Source organism: Penicillium samsonianum (genome assembly GCF_028829775.1).
Source record: "Penicillium samsonianum strain IBT 33392 chromosome Unknown utg000003l_segment0_segment0, whole genome shotgun sequence".
Classification (NCBI taxonomy): domain Eukaryota; kingdom Fungi; phylum Ascomycota; class Eurotiomycetes; order Eurotiales; family Aspergillaceae; genus Penicillium; species Penicillium samsonianum.
The window spans coordinates 1876656-1894101 of record NW_026643261.1 but is presented as its reverse complement, the minus strand read 5'-3'; the positions used below and the strand labels follow the sequence as shown (position 1 = coordinate 1894101).

The 17446-nt window shown below is 50.3% G+C and overlaps 6 protein-coding genes across 6 annotated transcripts; 4 read left to right on the top strand and 2 right to left on the bottom strand.

The window, feature by feature from the left end:
- Positions 1-1232: 1232 nt before the first annotated feature.
- Positions 1233-4005, top strand: N7471_004296 (DnaJ and TPR domain protein; the record flags this gene model as incomplete). Its single annotated transcript, XM_057277015.1, has 3 exons — positions 1233-1794; positions 1883-3044; positions 3100-4005. 3 exons carry the CDS (start codon positions 1233-1235, stop codon positions 3323-3325), a joined length of 1950 nt encoding a protein of 649 aa, XP_057136625.1. The 3' UTR covers positions 3326-4005.
- A 984-nt stretch (positions 4006-4989) lies between these two features.
- N7471_004295 (uncharacterized protein) lies at positions 4990-7209 on the bottom strand (the record flags this gene model as incomplete). The annotated part of the gene is made up of 1 exon (XM_057277014.1): positions 4990-7209. One exon carries the CDS (start codon positions 7207-7209, stop codon positions 4990-4992), a length of 2220 nt encoding a protein of 739 aa, XP_057136624.1.
- A 2048-nt stretch (positions 7210-9257) lies between these two features.
- On the top strand, positions 9258-12560 carry N7471_004294 (putative serine/threonine protein kinase; the record flags this gene model as incomplete). The annotated part of the gene is made up of 3 exons (XM_057277013.1): positions 9258-10149; positions 10211-10308; positions 10362-12560. The coding sequence occupies 3 exons, from the start codon at positions 9258-9260 to the stop codon at positions 12423-12425; spliced, it is 3054 nt and encodes a 1017-aa protein (XP_057136623.1). The 3' UTR covers positions 12426-12560.
- A 214-nt stretch (positions 12561-12774) lies between these two features.
- On the top strand, positions 12775-13487 carry nut2 (mediator complex subunit NUT2; the record flags this gene model as incomplete). The annotated part of the gene is made up of 3 exons (XM_057277012.1): positions 12775-12805; positions 12861-12957; positions 13097-13487. 3 exons carry the CDS (start codon positions 12775-12777, stop codon positions 13485-13487), a joined length of 519 nt encoding a protein of 172 aa, XP_057136622.1.
- Positions 13488-13987: 500 nt separating this feature from the next.
- Positions 13988-16335, top strand: N7471_004292 (fungal specific transcription factor domain-containing protein; the record flags this gene model as incomplete). Its single annotated transcript, XM_057277011.1, has 5 exons — positions 13988-14054; positions 14284-14649; positions 14708-15226; positions 15288-15672; positions 15726-16335. 5 exons carry the CDS (start codon positions 13988-13990, stop codon positions 16333-16335), a joined length of 1947 nt encoding a protein of 648 aa, XP_057136621.1.
- Positions 16336-16606: 271 nt separating this feature from the next.
- Positions 16607-17374, bottom strand: N7471_004291 (HpcH/HpaI aldolase family protein; the record flags this gene model as incomplete). The annotated part of the gene is made up of 3 exons (XM_057277010.1): positions 16607-17019; positions 17079-17171; positions 17221-17374. The coding sequence occupies 3 exons, from the start codon at positions 17372-17374 to the stop codon at positions 16607-16609; spliced, it is 660 nt and encodes a 219-aa protein (XP_057136620.1).
- Positions 17375-17446: the final 72 nt, after the last annotated feature.

The window sequence follows — 17446 nt, the reverse complement described above, 5'->3', positions numbered from 1 at the left end:
ACTATCAATATTGCTCTGCCAACGCAATAATGTAAACGATCTTCTATAATGTTTGCAGTATAAAAAATGAAATAATTAACTGCGAGAATTCCGTGAGGAGCTTGGCCCAGGCCATGACGACGACAGCGTGGTAGCTCTAAGAGAGGGCATACCTCGGTGAAATAGCCCTGGAGTTATCAAATAAGTTTCTCATTCTAATGTTATACTTCTCTCACTCTTTACCCATTCTTTTGATATTCTTTATAGCTCTTTAAGCCTTTCAGTACACTTGACCTGATAATACTTATTTTTCAGCTCATTTTTGTAAATCAGACTTATGTGATGACGCTGTAAGACCGGTGTTTCACCTATGTTTCGGCCACAAGAGAGACATTTGTACTAACCATGTATACTAGACGAGTCCTAATGGAGCCAAGACTTTGCACTCGATAGGTTGTATAAGTATACCCCCACATGGAGAGCCGAGATGTAGCTGGATTGGTCCAGACAAGATTCGTGTGAGTAATATCCACAGGAAGAGCCTGATGCAGGGATTTCCCCTCTCTGAGACGCCAGTCACGGCGCTGCTGTATGCCTGTCACCCGTCAGCATAGGAAACTAGCAAACTGCATATTGGATCCACCGCTCCACCGCGAGTAATCGACAGCCTCGCTAACCACCCCTGCAGTTTCCGTTGAGGGGGCGATAGGATTAGAAGACGAAAATAAGAAGATGGAAGATTCTCGAATCACTTCGACTTGTTTTTTCCTCCCCCCTCGCGGCTGGGTATCAATCCCGGTCAAGGAATGAGTGACTCCATTGCTCCAATTCTTTTGCGCGCTAACACAGACCAGCAGCTCTCCAGCCTCTGAATTATTTGCCAGCCAGTAGCAAAGATGGGACATATGATAGAATAGAAGAAAAAAAATTATATTATAAGAGGACAGATCCGACGGATTTCTCGGTCTAGTTTTCACCCCGGCATCAAGCATCAAGGCTACCAAACCCAGTCCGCAATCAACATCATTTATTATTTTCTGAGATTAATATGTCGGAAATCAAAGAGTGAGACAAGGCATGGCTCAGACTTGAATCAAAAAGAACTCTCTCGTCCAAAGTTGAAGTTGCAAAAGTTGCAAAAGTCCAAAGTTGATATTCCCAAGTCCCCCCCATCCGTGGTTCACACCTGGGAATCTCCCCGATTCTACCGCCTTCGATTAGAAAAAAAAAAAAACCGGCCCTCCCCACCCCCAATGGTCCAACTCGCCCACATCTTCAAAAAGGACAAGGATAAGGAGAAGACCGAGAAGAACAAACCTGATATACGTTCATCTCGAAATTCCTTCTCCGCTTCGCGCACATCTCCATCTCCGAAGTCGCCCTCCAAATCCCCAACTAAGTCACCTACCAAATCTCCTTCCAAATCCTCGTCCCCCACCAAACCCTCCAAATCTTCCAAACAGTCCTATTTTTCCCACAGTCGGTCATCCTCCAATTCCGGACCGACCGCCAGTTTCAAGTTTTCTCGGTCTTCGCGTGACCAGGACGTACACCCACTCAATCTCCCACCCGACGAGCTACGTCGTCGATTGTCCGCCATGGCAGCATCCAACGAAGAGCAGCGGAGCTCCATGGATATTGATCCCCAAGAACCCCAGAATAATGGCGTGAATGGCACTGAGGAGCGGAGTCCGACCCCGCCACCGCACCAGCCGAATTCAGCTTCTGCCGATGAGGCCGACTCCTTCAAGCTGGCCGGAAACAAGTTCTTCAAGGATGGCAACTATCGACGAGCTATCGAGGAATACAACAAGGGTATGCATTTTCTTATCTCACAGGGACGCCGTGTCTCATGAATTAGCCTTGAATGAGCGGGGTCGCTGATGATTTTTGTCTACTGCAGCCATCGAGATTAATCCCAACTCATCGGCCTATCTCTCTAACCGAGCGGCGGCCTATATGTCCGCTAAGCAATTTTCGAATGCGCTTGAGGATGTTCAGCGCTCTAACGAGCTCGATCCTAACAACCCAAAGATCATGCACCGATGGGCTAAGATTCTGACGAGTTTGGGTCGACCTGCAGAGGCCCTGGAGGTGTTGTCACGCATCCAGCCACCAGCGACCGCCACTGATCGGGCAGCCGCAGAGAAGATGCTGCGCTTCGTTACCCAAGCCGAAGAGACTATAGCGCAAGACCGCGGTCTGTCGATGGTGATCTATTGTCTAGACCAGGCACGGCAAGGACTCGGACAAGGTGTCAGGGAGCCCCGCAAATGGACACTTTTGGCCGCCGAGGCCCATCTGAAGCTGAACAACATGAACTCGCTAGGCAAGGCGCAGGACATTGCGATCAGCTTGTTGCGCGAGAACAGCCAAGACCCGGATGCGATGATGATCCGTGCCCGCGCCTTCTATGCCCTCGGTGAGTCCGAGCAGGCGCAGAAGCTTCTGAAGATGTGCCTCGGGCTGGACCCAGATATGAAGCAGGCCATCAAGCTGCTGCGCATTGTGCAGAAGCTGTCTCGCACGAAGGAGGAAGGAAACACCGCTTTCAAGGCCAAGGATTATCGCCGTGCTATCGATCTTTGGACCCAGGCTCTCGAGGTTGACCCTTCCAACAAGGATATGAACGCCAAGATTCTGGGTAACCGTGCTCAGGCTTACATCAACTTGAAGGAGTATGACTCTGCCATTCAGGACTGTACCGAAGCTCTCCGTCTCGACCCCGGGTATATTAAGGCTATGAAGTGCCGTGCCAAGGCCCACGGCAAGGCCGGTAACTGGGAGGAGGCTGTTCGTGACTATAAGAGCGTTGCTGAGAACAACCCCAGCGAGAGCGGCATTGCGGAGGAGATCCACGAAGCTGAATTCGAGCTGAAGAAGTCCCAACGCAAAGACTACTATAAGATTTTGGGAGTCGACAAGGATGCCAGCGAGCAGGACATCAAGAAGGCCTACCGCAAGCTGGCTATTGTATACCACCCAGATAAGAACCGTGACGGTGCAGCCGGCGATGAGAAGTTCAAGGAGATTGGTGAAGCCTATGAGAATTTGATTGATCCTCAGTGAGTCCGCCACAACTTACCACACTATTCGACTACAAAGCTAACCTATTTTCAGGAAACGTGCTGCTTTTGATAACGGAGACGATCTGAGGGAGGGCATGTATGGCGGTGGCGGTTTCCCCGGCGGTGGTGGTTTCCCGGGCGGTGGTGGTTTCCACGCTGGTGGTTTCCCTGCCGGCGGGTTCGGCGGCGGTATCGATCCCGAAATGCTTCGCAACATGATGAACGGCGGCGGCGGCGGCGACCCCTTCGGTCATTCTCATGGCGGCTTTCACTTCTAGATGAAGCCATCTAACCCATTCTATTCACTTGATACCACGACTGATTCTTTCTTCTTTCGTCTCAAGATGACGAAACCCCAAAACAGGAATTCGCATGTCTTTAACCGGAGTTGGAGTTGCACCTCGATATCTTGCATGTTGATTTGTTGGATATTGGGGTTTTACTTTTTTTTGCCCACTGCCATATCACGATTTTTTTTTCACTGTGTTTCTGCGGAGACGCCATATGATTCCCGATATGATAGATTTGAAGCTTTTTTTCTTCGGTCTCATCTTTTCTTTCCCCCTTTTCCTCTTTCACCCTTGTGGCTTCTTTCGGGGGATTTTGTATATGAGTGCTGCAATCTGGAGTGATCTAGGGGAACAGTGCATTTATGGACGATGGTTTTGAAATCCATATGCACAGAAGACCTACAAGCTCTACATCCGATCAACCATTTTCGGCGTTTGTCTTTTGTCTTATTCTTCTCCTGAGATTCGCTCTTGGCTTTGGCTTTGGCTTTGACTTTAGACTTAGAGAGATTTGCTTCGCATGTTTTGGCTCTCGATGCACTTTGTGAGGTTTTCATTATAGCCAAGCAAAAGCATATGTGGCATATACACCTGCATGACACTCATAAGACAAAGATTTCTATCAGATATGATTCATTCCCTTCGTAGCTACATGTATTTTAGTATAGACCTCACATACGAAATCTTGAACTGGCATAATCGGTCCATGCTTCCCTTTACATATTACGACAGTGATACATTGATTAGTTTATAGTATCTAGTTTGAAGAATAATCAAGCTAATCGGACAGAATTATCTGTTCCTCATCAGAAATACATGGATAGCAGTCGACGAGACGGCACTCGACTAGGGACGGGCGAGCCTTCAAGGTTGTTATCTTTAGCCAACCTGAGCGCTAATTGGCAGTAGGTTCCCATTACAAGATATCAATTCTGGTCCATTGAAATATGACCAGTCTTCATTGATTCTGGATTCGTGGATAAGTTCTGACAGGAAAATTTTAATTCCACACCACCTGTGTACGAGGCGACAGCGGACATTGGTCGATCCTTACAGCCAGGACTCGGTGAGGACTCGTTAGGCAAAGATGCTGTATATGTTAGGTTGTGATAAGTGGAATAGGTCTTCTGAAGTACACATAGCACCTTGAGAGTCAACCTCAAGTCAAAGAGAAGGTAGGAAGAGCTTGGGTCTGAACTATCTTTATTAGAAGTATCTCTCGCGGGAACTTGGGATGGATTGCGCTGATATACTATCTTTGCTTCGTTCATCCGCCCCTATGAAGTGGAAGATTATAGCTCTCTCATTGCTCATCTGTCATAGAGGGTTCCAAGGTTGGTCATGCTATGTATTAATAATAAACAATATAAGCAAATCGTAATGTTCTGTGATATGTACTTCTCCTCAACATGCCGAACAACTATACTAATAAATATAAAACAAATAAATCAGGGGAATCTCAAAAAATATGGGGTGAACAAGACAGGAATAGCGAATGAATATACCGGACAGAAGAGCATAAAGCAAACTCCGCCGCTAATGAGTGATGACGTTCAAGTCGAATCGAACACATGAAGGGGCATAGAGAGATAAATGGCGAATAAAGAAGATGCAAGAAAAGTAATAAGAACGCTGGCATCACAAGTCTTCAATCAAACATAACCGAGAGCACTGAGCATAGTTTTGCATTCAGGGACGGGCAGAGCGGAGACACCCAGCGCGCGGACCAGAGCACCAGCCCGGAGCCGCTGGAGACCGATGGCGACCTTCCAGGCCTCAGTATCCTGCAATACAAAGACATACTTCTTGCCTTCTTGGTCACGAACACTGGCACGAAGAACGTGCAAACCACGGCACTCCGCTTGGGGCGGGTGAACAGGGCCACCGTCGTGGCTGGCCGTAGCGCTGCGCGCGAAGTACGCACTGGGCGAAGCCAGGCGGCAAGTATTCTTGCATACTTTAAGCAAGTTACCGAGAAAGGCCTCTGATTCTTCGTTGGTGGGGACGTTGTTCCCACGACGGAAAGAGAAAGGGTTGGTGGACGCAGTTTTGGCGGATGAAGTGGCGTTTACTTGTGGACACCACACCTCTGCCAGCTTGAGGGTCCATGCCTTGACGTCCCACTCACGCTGGCCGATGCCGCGTAGGTCATCGTCGATGAAGAGACCTTCGGTTGTGATGCGCAGCACCAGTCCATCGGTGATCATGCCTTGGCCTGAGACAAGTTGCGCCACTGGGGTTTTCATAAAGGCATTGTTGAAGGCGTATACACCTTGGATCACGATCTTATCGGGATCCTTTGTGGAATATGTGCTGCGATGTGAGGGGGGAGGTGTTGTGCGCGCAGTCGAGTGAGAAGGTGCATATGAAGACTCGGAGTATACCGATGTGCCAGCCGCATATGGCCGCCGTGGTCGGTCGTAGGGGCGAAATGAGTACGCATCGTCTTCGTTGGCGGTTTTGGCGGTTGGGTAGGGTGGTGGTTTCTTGGGAGAAGGTGTGCGAGGCACATTGCCAGTACTAGCTGGCTTGGGCGGCGGTGATTTGGCAGCGGCCTCTTTCTTTGCGTCTTGCGCCTTCTTCTCGGCGTATTTCTTGCTTGCTGCTTCCTTAAGCGCCGCAAATCTGGCCATGGCTTCTTTCTGGGCGGCGGCCTTTGCGGCAGCTTCTTTCTCAGCAGCTTCCTTGGCGGCCTTCTCCTTGGCTTCTGCTTCTAACTTTGCGAGTTTGGCCTTCGCCTCAGCTTCGGCCTTTGCCTGTCTCTCGCGGGCCTCTGCGGCTTCCTTCTCCAGTCGATCGCGTGCCTCCTTCTCTGCGGCGGCCCTTGCAGCAGCCATCTCCTTTTCGAGCTGCTCGCGCCGTTCCTGTAATTCTTTTTCCATTGCTTCGCGCTCGCGCTTTTTCTCTTTTTCTTTGGCCTCTGCATCACGCTTGCGCTTGAACTCCTCCATCTTTCGGCGTAGTTCCTCTTTGCGCCTCGTTTCTTCTCTTGCTCGCTCCCGTTCGGCTTCTTCCTTAGCCCGTTCCCTAGCCCGCTCCTCTCTGACACGCTCCTCCTTAGCTCGTTCCTCTCTGGCTCGCTCTTGCTTAGCTCGTTCCTCTCTAGCGCGCTCCTCTCTAGCACGTTCCTCCCGAGCACGATCTTCCCTAGCACGCTGCTCCTTAGCTCGTTCCTCCTTAGCTCGCTCCTCCTTAGCTCGCTCTTCTTGTGCGCGCTTTTCAGCCTCCTCCTTTTCACGTTTGTTATTATCAGAGTTTGGAGGAGGACCAGAGCCATGTTGATTACCGGAATATTGGTTGCCGTGGGTTTGTCCTCCAAAGTTTCCTCCCTGTTGTCTTTGCTGACCCGCCCCGTTTCCGCCATAATTGGCACCCGACGACTGTTGGTTGGTGTTTGGACCGGCGTTCCTAGGGCCACCCGGGCCTCCAGGACCGCCTGGGCCCCCAGAACCACCACCAAAGCCACCAAATCCGAACCGTCCACCTCGAGCGCCGCTATTGCCTTTATTGTCTCCCGAGCTGCTGGATTGAATGGAGCCAAAAAGCCATCCAGCGACACCCACCCCGATTGCAAGTACTGCCATACCCGTACCACTGCCGCTAGCGACCGTGGCTAGATACCATGCCTTCACAATCGGGGAGATGTACGACCACACGAAACATGCGAGGAGTGTACTTGCGACGCCCGCTAGGAAACTGTTTCGGTTGCACTGCAGCGACGGAAGGTAGAGGAAGCCCGAGCCAGCGGAGTGAGGTGGGACGATAAAAATGTCGTAGTTGCCATCGGGCAGGTCCGAGGATTTGCGATATTCGCCTTCAGTCGTATGGGGATTTTCGCCATGAGGCGGCGGCGGTGGCGGCGGACCGTCCATGTTGGATCAGCCCGGAACGAAGATAGTGGTAATATATATGCGCCGCAGTGCAGCGAAGTGCAGCGTCGGTCGAACGACTAACTACAACCTGGGTTGATCTGCCGGATCAATCCTAGATAGACAAGTTCTCGCGGTTGACAGTCAACTGCCAGGTCATATTAGTCTGACAAGTGTTGCACTGAGGCCTCAGGCACTCAGTGCTATGGAGGATACTCAGATGCCAAATCTAAGAAAAAAGCACACAACAAAGATCAAAATGCAAACAAAATCCAAATCGGAAAGCAAAAAGTTGAAAGCGCGGGAGAACCTGAGTCTGACTTGGGGGGGGTTTGTTTGGAAGAGAAGTGTGGGAGCTAAGGATCGGCGCCAACGCTTCCTGCATTACTCGACGTGGCCATCACATCAAAAACAAAATTTGGCAATGCGAATGAGCAAACGAACGAGATAGATGCCTATAATTCTTGATGCGGCTCACCATCTAGTATCTGAGTTATGTTGAATTCCTCGGAGGCCACGCGATTCTACATAGGGCTATGTGACCGAGCTCAGAAACAGCCTCAAGGGATGGAATTACAAGAACAATTACAGTGAACTTTTTTTTGCCTATAGCAATGGAATTGTTCAAAGCTATGACTACACAAGTGTTCTTAAACATATGTCTTTTAATATAGCTCGTCGACATGCAAAGGCATCAATGCTCAGAGTCCTTGTCAACATGGCAAAAGTACGGCTGTTTTGTTTTGATTTTACCCTTTTGGGAAAGGGCCTGGTTACCTCAGCTCGGAATATCGTTCCTCCAAGATTCTGACCGCCTTGCTCTCCGCTTTCTTGGCTTATACTGTTGAGACCCCAGGATGAAGTAGGAAGGATTGTTAGGTGGGAAATAGAAGCGAAAAAAACCCAGTTCGAGGCCTATAACTTAGGTACAAGGATATATAGCATCTCATATGCTGATATATCAATTAATCCTACGTCAATTTCGCAGTTACTTCCCTACTCTGTGGTCAAGAGCTATTCGTATTCGCATTCGGACCATTTGAGCCTCCTCCCAGCACATTATAAGGAGCCCGGGGTATTTCGGATGTTCACAGTGAAGAGTCCAACCATGCGAGCTTTATATATTTTATATAAGCGATTGCTGTACATGCGTACATGTACTTTTATGCCCCAATGTACCTCAAGCCGCGGACCAGCGCAACGAACATTCGGTCCAAGCATGCCCCTCAAAGTATGTTGGCTGAGCATATAGCGCTGGGGGTGGAGCGCTAGAAAACACTTATTAATCTTGCGGTCAAGCGGTTGGGGGAGATAGTTGAACGTAGTGGGTCCAAGATATTCGACTTGGAGGATGCAGTCACCGAGGCTTGTTCACCTGGATTAGAGCTGATAGTGTGGAGAGTATGGTCAAATGCGACTCCCAGGTTGGGGGAAGAGCTCATGATGCAGAAAAAAAAAAGAGGCAAGCAGCTATATCTCATGGTCACCGTCCACGAGTGTTGTGTGAGAGCGCCGTACAATATAGATGTCCCATGATCGGGGCATGAGGTGCGGGACCATGACCAGGCAGAAGAGGACATAGGGCCTCATGAGAGGCACTTGTAGTCATCCTGGTCCACTTAGGCCATGCTGAACACTGGATATTAGTCTGGCAGTGGGACACCGTAGTGAAAGTAGTTTAGGAGGTGTGAATGTGAAAGACAACCCCGATCGTGAAGAGGAGCAAGACTCGGCATAACGTGATCCGCAGCCGGTGATTGGGTGGCTTTCCACTTGAGATTCCAATACCCTCTCTCTCCCCATCGCAGTGTTGATCGTTTTCTTTCTATCTCACCTCAGCTTCAAATCTTCTTGTATCCCCCCTGTAATAGTCTGGTAGTCAGGTACTACCCCGTGTCTCCGCCTCCCCGCCAACCTGTCCTTGAAGTCCCTCCCAGGCACTTATCTCCGCCAACCTTGAACACCCCCCCAAATCTCCATCTCACTCTATGCCGCGTCGCTAGCCACCGAGAACCGATTTACGACCTGCCCTTGAAGGGCATTCCGGCACCATGTCCTCGCAATCCCACCACGGTCATTCCGCGACGTCACGTCAATTCCCTGTCTACAATCCCGTCGCCGCAGTGACGGCACCTGCGGGGACCTTGCTTCCGGGCACCAAGATTCAAGTTGGCGGCCATCGCGTGGTAGTGGAGAAGTACCTCTCTGAAGGCGGGTTTGCTCATGTCTACGTGGTGCGACTGCCTCAGCCAGTCAATGGGTCCGAAACCGCTGTGCTGAAGCGGGTGGCCGTGCCTGACAAGGCGGCCCTTGCCAACATGCGCACTGAGGTGGAAACCATGAAGAAGCTCAAGGGTCACCGGCACATTGTGAAGTACATTGATTCGCATGCCTCGCAGCTGCACGGAGGTGGATATGAGGTGTTCCTGGTCATGGAGTACTGCGCGGGTGGTGGCCTTATCGACTTCATGAACACCCGGCTTCAACACCGGTTGACAGAGCCGGAGATAGTCAAAATCTTCTCCGATGTCGCTGAAGGTGTTGCATGTATGCATTATCTTAAACCGCCCCTCCTCCACCGTGATCTGAAGGTTGAGAACGTTTTGATCTCGGGCAAGGGGAGTTCTGCCACCTACAAACTGTGTGATTTTGGATCATCGGCACCCCCTCGTCCTGCTGCTACTTCCGCCGCCGAGGGCCGCTTGATTGAAGATGATGTGCAGCGCCATACGACGCTGCAGTACCGAAGCCCAGAGATGATTGATGTCTATCGGAAGCAACCGATTGACGAAAAGAGTGATATCTGGGCACTTGGTGTGTTTTTGTACAAATTGTGCTACTATACAACCCCCTTCGAAGAGGTTGGTCAGATGGCTATTCTCAACGCGACCTTCAAATACCCTTCCTACCCTTCATTTTCGAGTCGGCTAAAGCTATTCATTGGTAGGTTTGGAACCTCTCTGTGGTCTATAATAGATCATCAATAGCTGACAGCTCCGCACAGGCTCAATGTTGAAGGAAGATCCCCGCAATCGTCCCAACATATACGAGGTCGTGCGCGAGGTGTGCAAAATGCAAGGAAAGGAAGTTCCTATCAAAGACGTATGTTGGCCCACGCCTCTTTTAGTCAAACTTTGACACTGACTGTCGCCTAGATATATTCCAACCGCTCTGTTTCGGAAGCGCGCAAGTATCAAGAGCTGCCGCCCACACCCACGGAAGCTCCTGCCGTGGGCGCAGTATTTTCGCCTCCGATGCAGGAGACCGAGATAATCCCAGAGATTGCGCCTATGCGGCGTGGTCGACCCGGAAAATCCCCGTCGTCCCAAGCTAGCTCCGAGAGACCGAGTCCTTCGCCCTATCGAGCCGCTGCTGAAGGTTCGTCAAATGATCCGTTTGCAGCCCTAGATGGGAGCGCAGCCCGAAAGAAGACGGCAGAGGAAATGTCCAAACGATTCCCCTCCTTGGACCAGTTTGACATTTTGCATGAAAAAGGGGACAAGTTTGAATTCGAGCCAACAGTAGAATCTAAGCCCGAGGACGAGGATCTATCTCGAAGACTCACCAACGCCCTAGCCGATGATGCTTTTACCCGACGTGTCTCACCCGAACGTGCGCCGAAGCCAGTCTATAAGCGACCATCCCAGGCTTCTCCTGTCCGAGCACCTGATTTGCATGAAATTCCTGCGCCGAAGGCTCTTCCCTTGTACCAGCCAACTCCTCAGCGGCCCGCGATGGTGTCGACGGGTACCATGACCTCACCCATCCAAACACCTCGTTTGCCGGAGCCAAAGTTGCTCAGTCGCCCAATCTATCGATTCCCTTCGTCTGATAATGAACACCGATCTTCCAGCGAGCCATTTACAACTGAGGAGGAGCAAAGAGTGATACGGCCGCACAAAGCGCCATCCCCTCCGATGTCGAGTTTGAATGTGGAAGGAAGCTCGCGGCTGCCATCTGACCGTATATCCAGCCAGTCTAACTCTGCGCGCCCATCGATGGAAGCCTTGAGACGGCCTTCGACATTAGAGGTAAATGATCCCTTGGGACGTTCCAAATCCGCTATTGGAAAGGCTCGGCCGATGTCAGTCCAGTCCGGAGCGAGATATGACTTGCCGCGTGACTCCGAGAGCCCGCGATCTTCGCTGGATATGTCCCGCCTGCAATACGAGGGCGGCGCGCCACTACGCTCAGTGCGTACCGAAGTGGATCGTGAGTCTGATCGGACTATTTCCTCTGATGTTGATTACCTACGTGCGATGGAAGAAGAAGAGAGCAATCGGAAGCGCGAGAAACGCTCTAGTAATAGCCACAAACACAACAAGCGCGGTAGTCTGTCTACTTTGTCGCTTTCAGGAGGAAAAAACCTATTTGCTAGTCGATTCGGCGACGCATTCCGCCGATTCGAGGCAGGCAACCAAGAAAAATCCTCATCGCCATCGGCAGAGGATGCGCCTCGGCAGGGTCTGATTGGGGCGTCGGATTCAGCCGATGAAGGCCTTTCGCCGAATGACGAGATTACCGTGGAAGACGTGGACCGGGACGACATATCACCAGAGATGCGCCGGGAGTTGGAACGCCGCCGACTCTCCCAAGAGGAGAAACGAGTTGCCAATGCCGCAGCTGAGTACCGGCGCCGGGTTACCGAAACAGGCGACGGGGGTGGAAGAGCGCTAGGTGATGGCGCACGCTCCCGCACGATTCAGAATAAGGTACAATCGTTGCTTGGAGAGTCCGAAAAACCGACCGTTCCAAAGACTGCTACTGGGTATGGACGGTTCACGGAGACTTCCTCTTCTTTGCAGGCAAAGCAGAGTGAGGCCAGATCTACCACCACCACCAGCCAGCTGCCCGCTTCTCACAAATCCGGCCCGATCTACACTCCCCGTGACGGTTCAATGGCACTCCCGGATCGTCCAGACGGCCCCAATATCTCTGCAGGTCTCCCGCAATCTGTCGCCCCTACCAGTTACCCATCCACGCAACGTCCCGCAACTCGACCAGCTGCACCACCCAAGCCCAAGAATTTGCGCGCTGGCCCAGCCACCTCGCGACCGGGTACTGGTCATGACAATGGTTCCTCCCAAGAGACTGCAGCAAGCCCTGGAGAAGACTGGGAGGCCAAATTCAGCCAGCGTTTCCCAAGCTTGTCTGGACTTGAAATGGAGACAGAGATCAAAATCCCGAACCTTTCGAGCTTGAGGACGCGGGAAGTGTAGAGTATAGGATACAAGTCTTGTTTGTTTCACATGATGCAGGTTCAGCGTGTGTTCGTGTGTTCGCCCGCGGGCGCAACTCGGGGAATGACATTGGCCCCCCCGAGCTATGCATATATAGACAGTGACATATTGGACATTACATAAGTTTCTTCTAAAACACCCATGACTTCAAAAACACTATCTTCATTTTCTGTACTCGTACCTGAGAAACTTTGAAACGCGCTCGATCTCAACTATAAAGGTTGTATACTTCAATCGTGTCTCCACACCGCCTTTGTTTCTCCCCGCAAGAGCAAGAGAACCCTCACTTTGAGTTTATAAGCCGAGATCTCTTTCAATCTATTAGATTATGGCGCCAGTGACTTTGAAAACGGTCGATGGTGAGTTACGAGTAGTACTTAGCTCTGAGAGTAAACCTGCTAATTCCTCACGCAGACGACCTCAAAGATGTGATTCAGCACTTATTCGAGATCCAATCCGCCGTCCACGGCTATCTGGGCCCAGAGACACAGCAGGAGCTTGTGCGGAAGATGTACGTCAGCTGCAATGGCATCCTGTGTTCTCTCCATTTTTCTATGCCCATGAATGTTCCCGTCAGGGCAAAAGATTGCCCGACAGGCAACATCACTGAACCTCAGCTCTACACACGACCTAAAACTAATACACTCCAGCAAAAACCTAACCCTTGCCCTCTCGACCCTGTCAACACACACTCAACTTGCACCAACACAAGAAAACCAACCAGACACAAACACCGACCCCTCCAATCCCTCCCTCGCCAGCATCCAGCTCCCACCAGAGATAATCGATTACGTCGACTCGGCGCGCAACCCGGACATATACACACGAGAGTTCGTAGAGCTTGTGCAGCGTGGGAATCAGGACCTGCGCGGGAAGCGCGAGGCATTTGCGAGCTTCCGCGACGTGCTGGCCCGTGAGATGCGCAGCGCTATGCCCGAATGTCGTGGAGAGGTTGATCGCGTGGTTGCTGCTACGGGTGGAACGGTTGATGGACCTGATGGTGTTACTGGGGATGAGGCTACGTCTGGGGGTGGAAATTGAAGGCCCTCTGATGAGGTTATAAGGTGCAAGTCTGATATTCCTGATTTTGGTAGAGTTGCCTTTCGTTGGCAGGGGGTTCGACGCAGTGGCCTGAGGTCTAGGCCGACCTTGATATTCGGTCCTTGCCTTCATCCGTTTGTTTGAAGTTCATGGAGTTGGTGCATTCATTGGAGTTTTTATGGTTTGCTTTGAGCGCGGCGCTTGCAAAGCTTTTTTCTTCTTTACGTTAGCCTGTGTAGTCTTTATAGCGGCCTTCTGATCGTCAATAATTTAAGCGCTAAGCTTAGAAGCATTACTTGCCTATGCTACATATCTAATTTTCATATATGCTCTATAGCTAATACCGCTACTAGAGCGCGGAGATCGATTGTGTCAAAGCATTGTCATGATATGTTTTATGCTGCCTGACAAACAAGGCCTCAAGTTTGATGCTATGGCTGACGTCATCGAATGGACATGCCCAGGTGAAGCAAATCTCGGAACAAGAGTTTCCGGACCTCATGAAGCACAATGCCAACTCGAAGGAGCCGATCCGCGGCAGCGTGTGTGCATTGTCGCCAGAAAAAGGTGCGTATTTCGGGCCTCTATCCGGATTCTGAACTCATTATCGGATTAAACAAGTAGTTGAAGTGTGATGCCCAGAGGCCTCAGTGTGGGAACTGTCTAGCCAAGAGTATCGATTGTCGGCTAGGCGTGGTCCAGAATAAGCCAAGGTATAAATGAGATCCCTACAATCAAATTTCAAGTTGCTGATGCTTTGCTTTTGGGCCGACCAACCACCGCATTGCGGAATTAGAGCAGGAGAATGAAATCCTTCGACAGAAATGTGCCCAGCTCCGGGGAAGCAACACCACTTCTGTTGGAAGGGTCCAATCGGAGCCGGAGTATTCTACTACATCGGAAAGCACTCCACGTACTCCATTGCCATTCTCGAGAGTAGCGGGTATTGGTCTCTCGCGGAATGACTCTCCCTCCACTTCAACTAGAGATGCATCACACCCAGAAGTACCGGAGAACGACCGCAGAAACACGTCATTGTACCATGGCCCAACGAGTACGGTGTATGATGATACAAGTCCGAACCACAACGAGCAGAATAGACCAGGTCCTTCCAATGAAGAGGGAACACGGCATTTTCTCTTTTCCCAGACAGCGAGACAGAGCAAGTCGGATCTCATATAACACTAAATATGGTTATGGTACTAATTGGGGAATAATAGGACAGCTTGAGCCACTCAATCTTGCCGCCGGAAAACTCGATTTTGATGGGATCGATCCTGAGATCGGCATGCATCTACTCTCCATATACTGGAGTCGTCAGCTTTACACAGCACAGATAATTTACCGGCCGGCTTTCATGCGAGATATGGCCTGCGAGGGACCATACTTTTCCAAATTGCTGTTGAATGCGATATTTTTTGTAGTGTCGAAGCACTGCGACCGACCAGAGCTTCGTTCCGACCCAAATGACATTACGACTGCAGGATGGAAGTTCCGGCAACGCTTCACGCAGCTTTTACGAGATTGCTTCGATAAAAGCGAAATCACTACCCTTCAGGCATTGCTGATTATGTCCAATGCACTTTTTTCCAGATGTGATGAACGGAGTCTGTCATGGCTATACGCTGGAAATGCATTCAATATGTTTATTGATCTTGGTCTGCATGTGCTTCCTGCTGTGGATAGTATCCCTGCCGAGGAACTTGAAATTCGAAAGCGAGTTCTCTGGGGAGCATACTGTGAGCTATCACTTCCCTGTACTGGGTATGTCCTACGAATTACCTCTAACTTCTCCGATAGTAATTGATAAGATCCAGTGTCTTTTCCAAGGAAGACCTCCGCTTCTCAACCGTGTCAACGTGAGAGCGTCACTAGACTTCCTGGATGACTATGACGAGCTTGAGCCTTTTCAGGGTATCACATACATGACTACAAAGCCTCGAGGAGTGATTCCATCATTGAATGTTTCTTTGCTCACCAATTTATGCGAGTTGACAACAATTGTGGAACGTGTCCTTCGTGAGATTTATTCGGAATCTCGAGAGTCAAATCTGGTTCATAGAGCAAATATCTCGGAGGAAATCAAGTCACAGCTGAGATCCTGGCGCCAGAATTTACCACTTCGGCTTGACTATCTGTCATTCCCAGACCAGGCGGTTCTCCTTCCTCAGTCCGCCTGTCTTTTGTATGTTCCTTGCACCAACCAAGACTAATTGATGGCTGCTAACTACTAGCAAGGGCTCTATTCAACGTGCTTATCATTTTGGTCCACCGTCCTCTAATAATTGGCCACGACGGGGTCATCAATTCAACAACTGCCCATGAGTCAGTGAACGCATGTACAGCAGCTGCGAACCAAATTGTTCAGATTCTCCATGATTACTCGCAGCAATTCTCTTTGAGCAGTGCACCGTACATGCTCTCTTACGCTACGTATATCAGTGCAACGATCCACGCACGGATTGTTGCACAGAAAGGGAGTAACTCAACCGCGTTCCAATCACTGGTTCTTTGCCGAACTATTCTTGTTGAACATACACGCCTCTATTCTGCAGCAGAAAAGGCTAGGGAAAATTTGGATAAATTGATTTCTCACTTAGGGATCAGTGCTACAGACGACAATCCTCGAGCTGAAAGCCCGGGGAGCTCTGGGAACAACTGTCCCAGCGAGCAGATGCTCATGGATGAGTCTATTAATGTTGCCAGAGAACCCGGCGTCGCAGATCGTGCACTTGAATTTGGATCTTCCCTGATGAGTTTGGAATTATCGGATCTGGACCTTGAGGCAATTGCTCAAGGCTTCCAGGTTGATGTAGAGTCGCATTCATTCTGGAATTATTTGGTATGAATGACCATACCCTCACGACATGCATCTATGGCCCCTTATGATTTACACGATCAACAATAGCGAAACAAACAAAATTTCCGTCTGCAACAAAAATTGCTTCAATGGCATATAGGATGCACTAGCTACCGTAAGGCCCAGAGGCAGTCCTGCCTGCCTTTTGGGTGACAATTTCCATCTCACTTGCGAGCGAGCTAGTCAGAGCACCGACATCAGTCACAACGTTGACAAAGTCGTACCCCAAGTCGGCATATTTCTTTGCCTGCTTTCCATTTCAACAGTAGATTCCAGCCTTTTTGCCTGCCTTGTGCGCCGAAGACAGAACCTTCTCAATGGCTTGTTCCAATTCAGGCGCAAAAGTATCACCCAACACGGGGTGACCGATACCATTTCCTAGGTCAAAAGGTCCGACAAATAGCAAATCTAGTCCTTCGACGGCGGCGATGGAATCGACATTGTCAAAAGCCTCTTTCGTCTCAATCTGAACCGAGAGCAAGAGATTGGCGTTGGCCTCAGTCAGATACTGGGTGGCTGATACATCCCTGCCAAACCTGTCCATGGGGAAAGGCGATCCGAATCCTCGCTTCCCCTGTGGTGGGAATCGGCAGGCCTCGACGAAGGCCTTTGTGTCTTCCACTGTCCGCACGAGAGGAGCGAGGACTCCATGTGCGCCTGCGTCCAGGGCACCTATGAAAAAGATGAGAAATTGTGAAGTGCGCTAGCGATATCAAGTCTGTTTGGCATACGTTTAATCATCCAAGATTGGAAATCTGGAACACGAACAATCGGGCTCACTCCATATGACGTTATGGCGGGGACAGCTTCGTGCATTGCGGCGTCTGCGAGGAATGTCAGCATGTAATTCCGAACAAGGGCAAGAACACTGACCATCGATATTTCCATGTTCACAGTCTACCAAAACCCAATCGTATCCAGCTCGTGCTAGAGTGCGAGACATGTTGCTGCCGGGCAATAGCTGCCACACTCCCAGAGCGAGGCCACCATTGTCGAGCACTGTCTTCACGCGGTTTAGACCTTGCATTATTGATCAGTTTGATGCAGGTGAGTTATTGGAAATTATATCTATCGAAAGATAACCTATAACAAGTCCGAC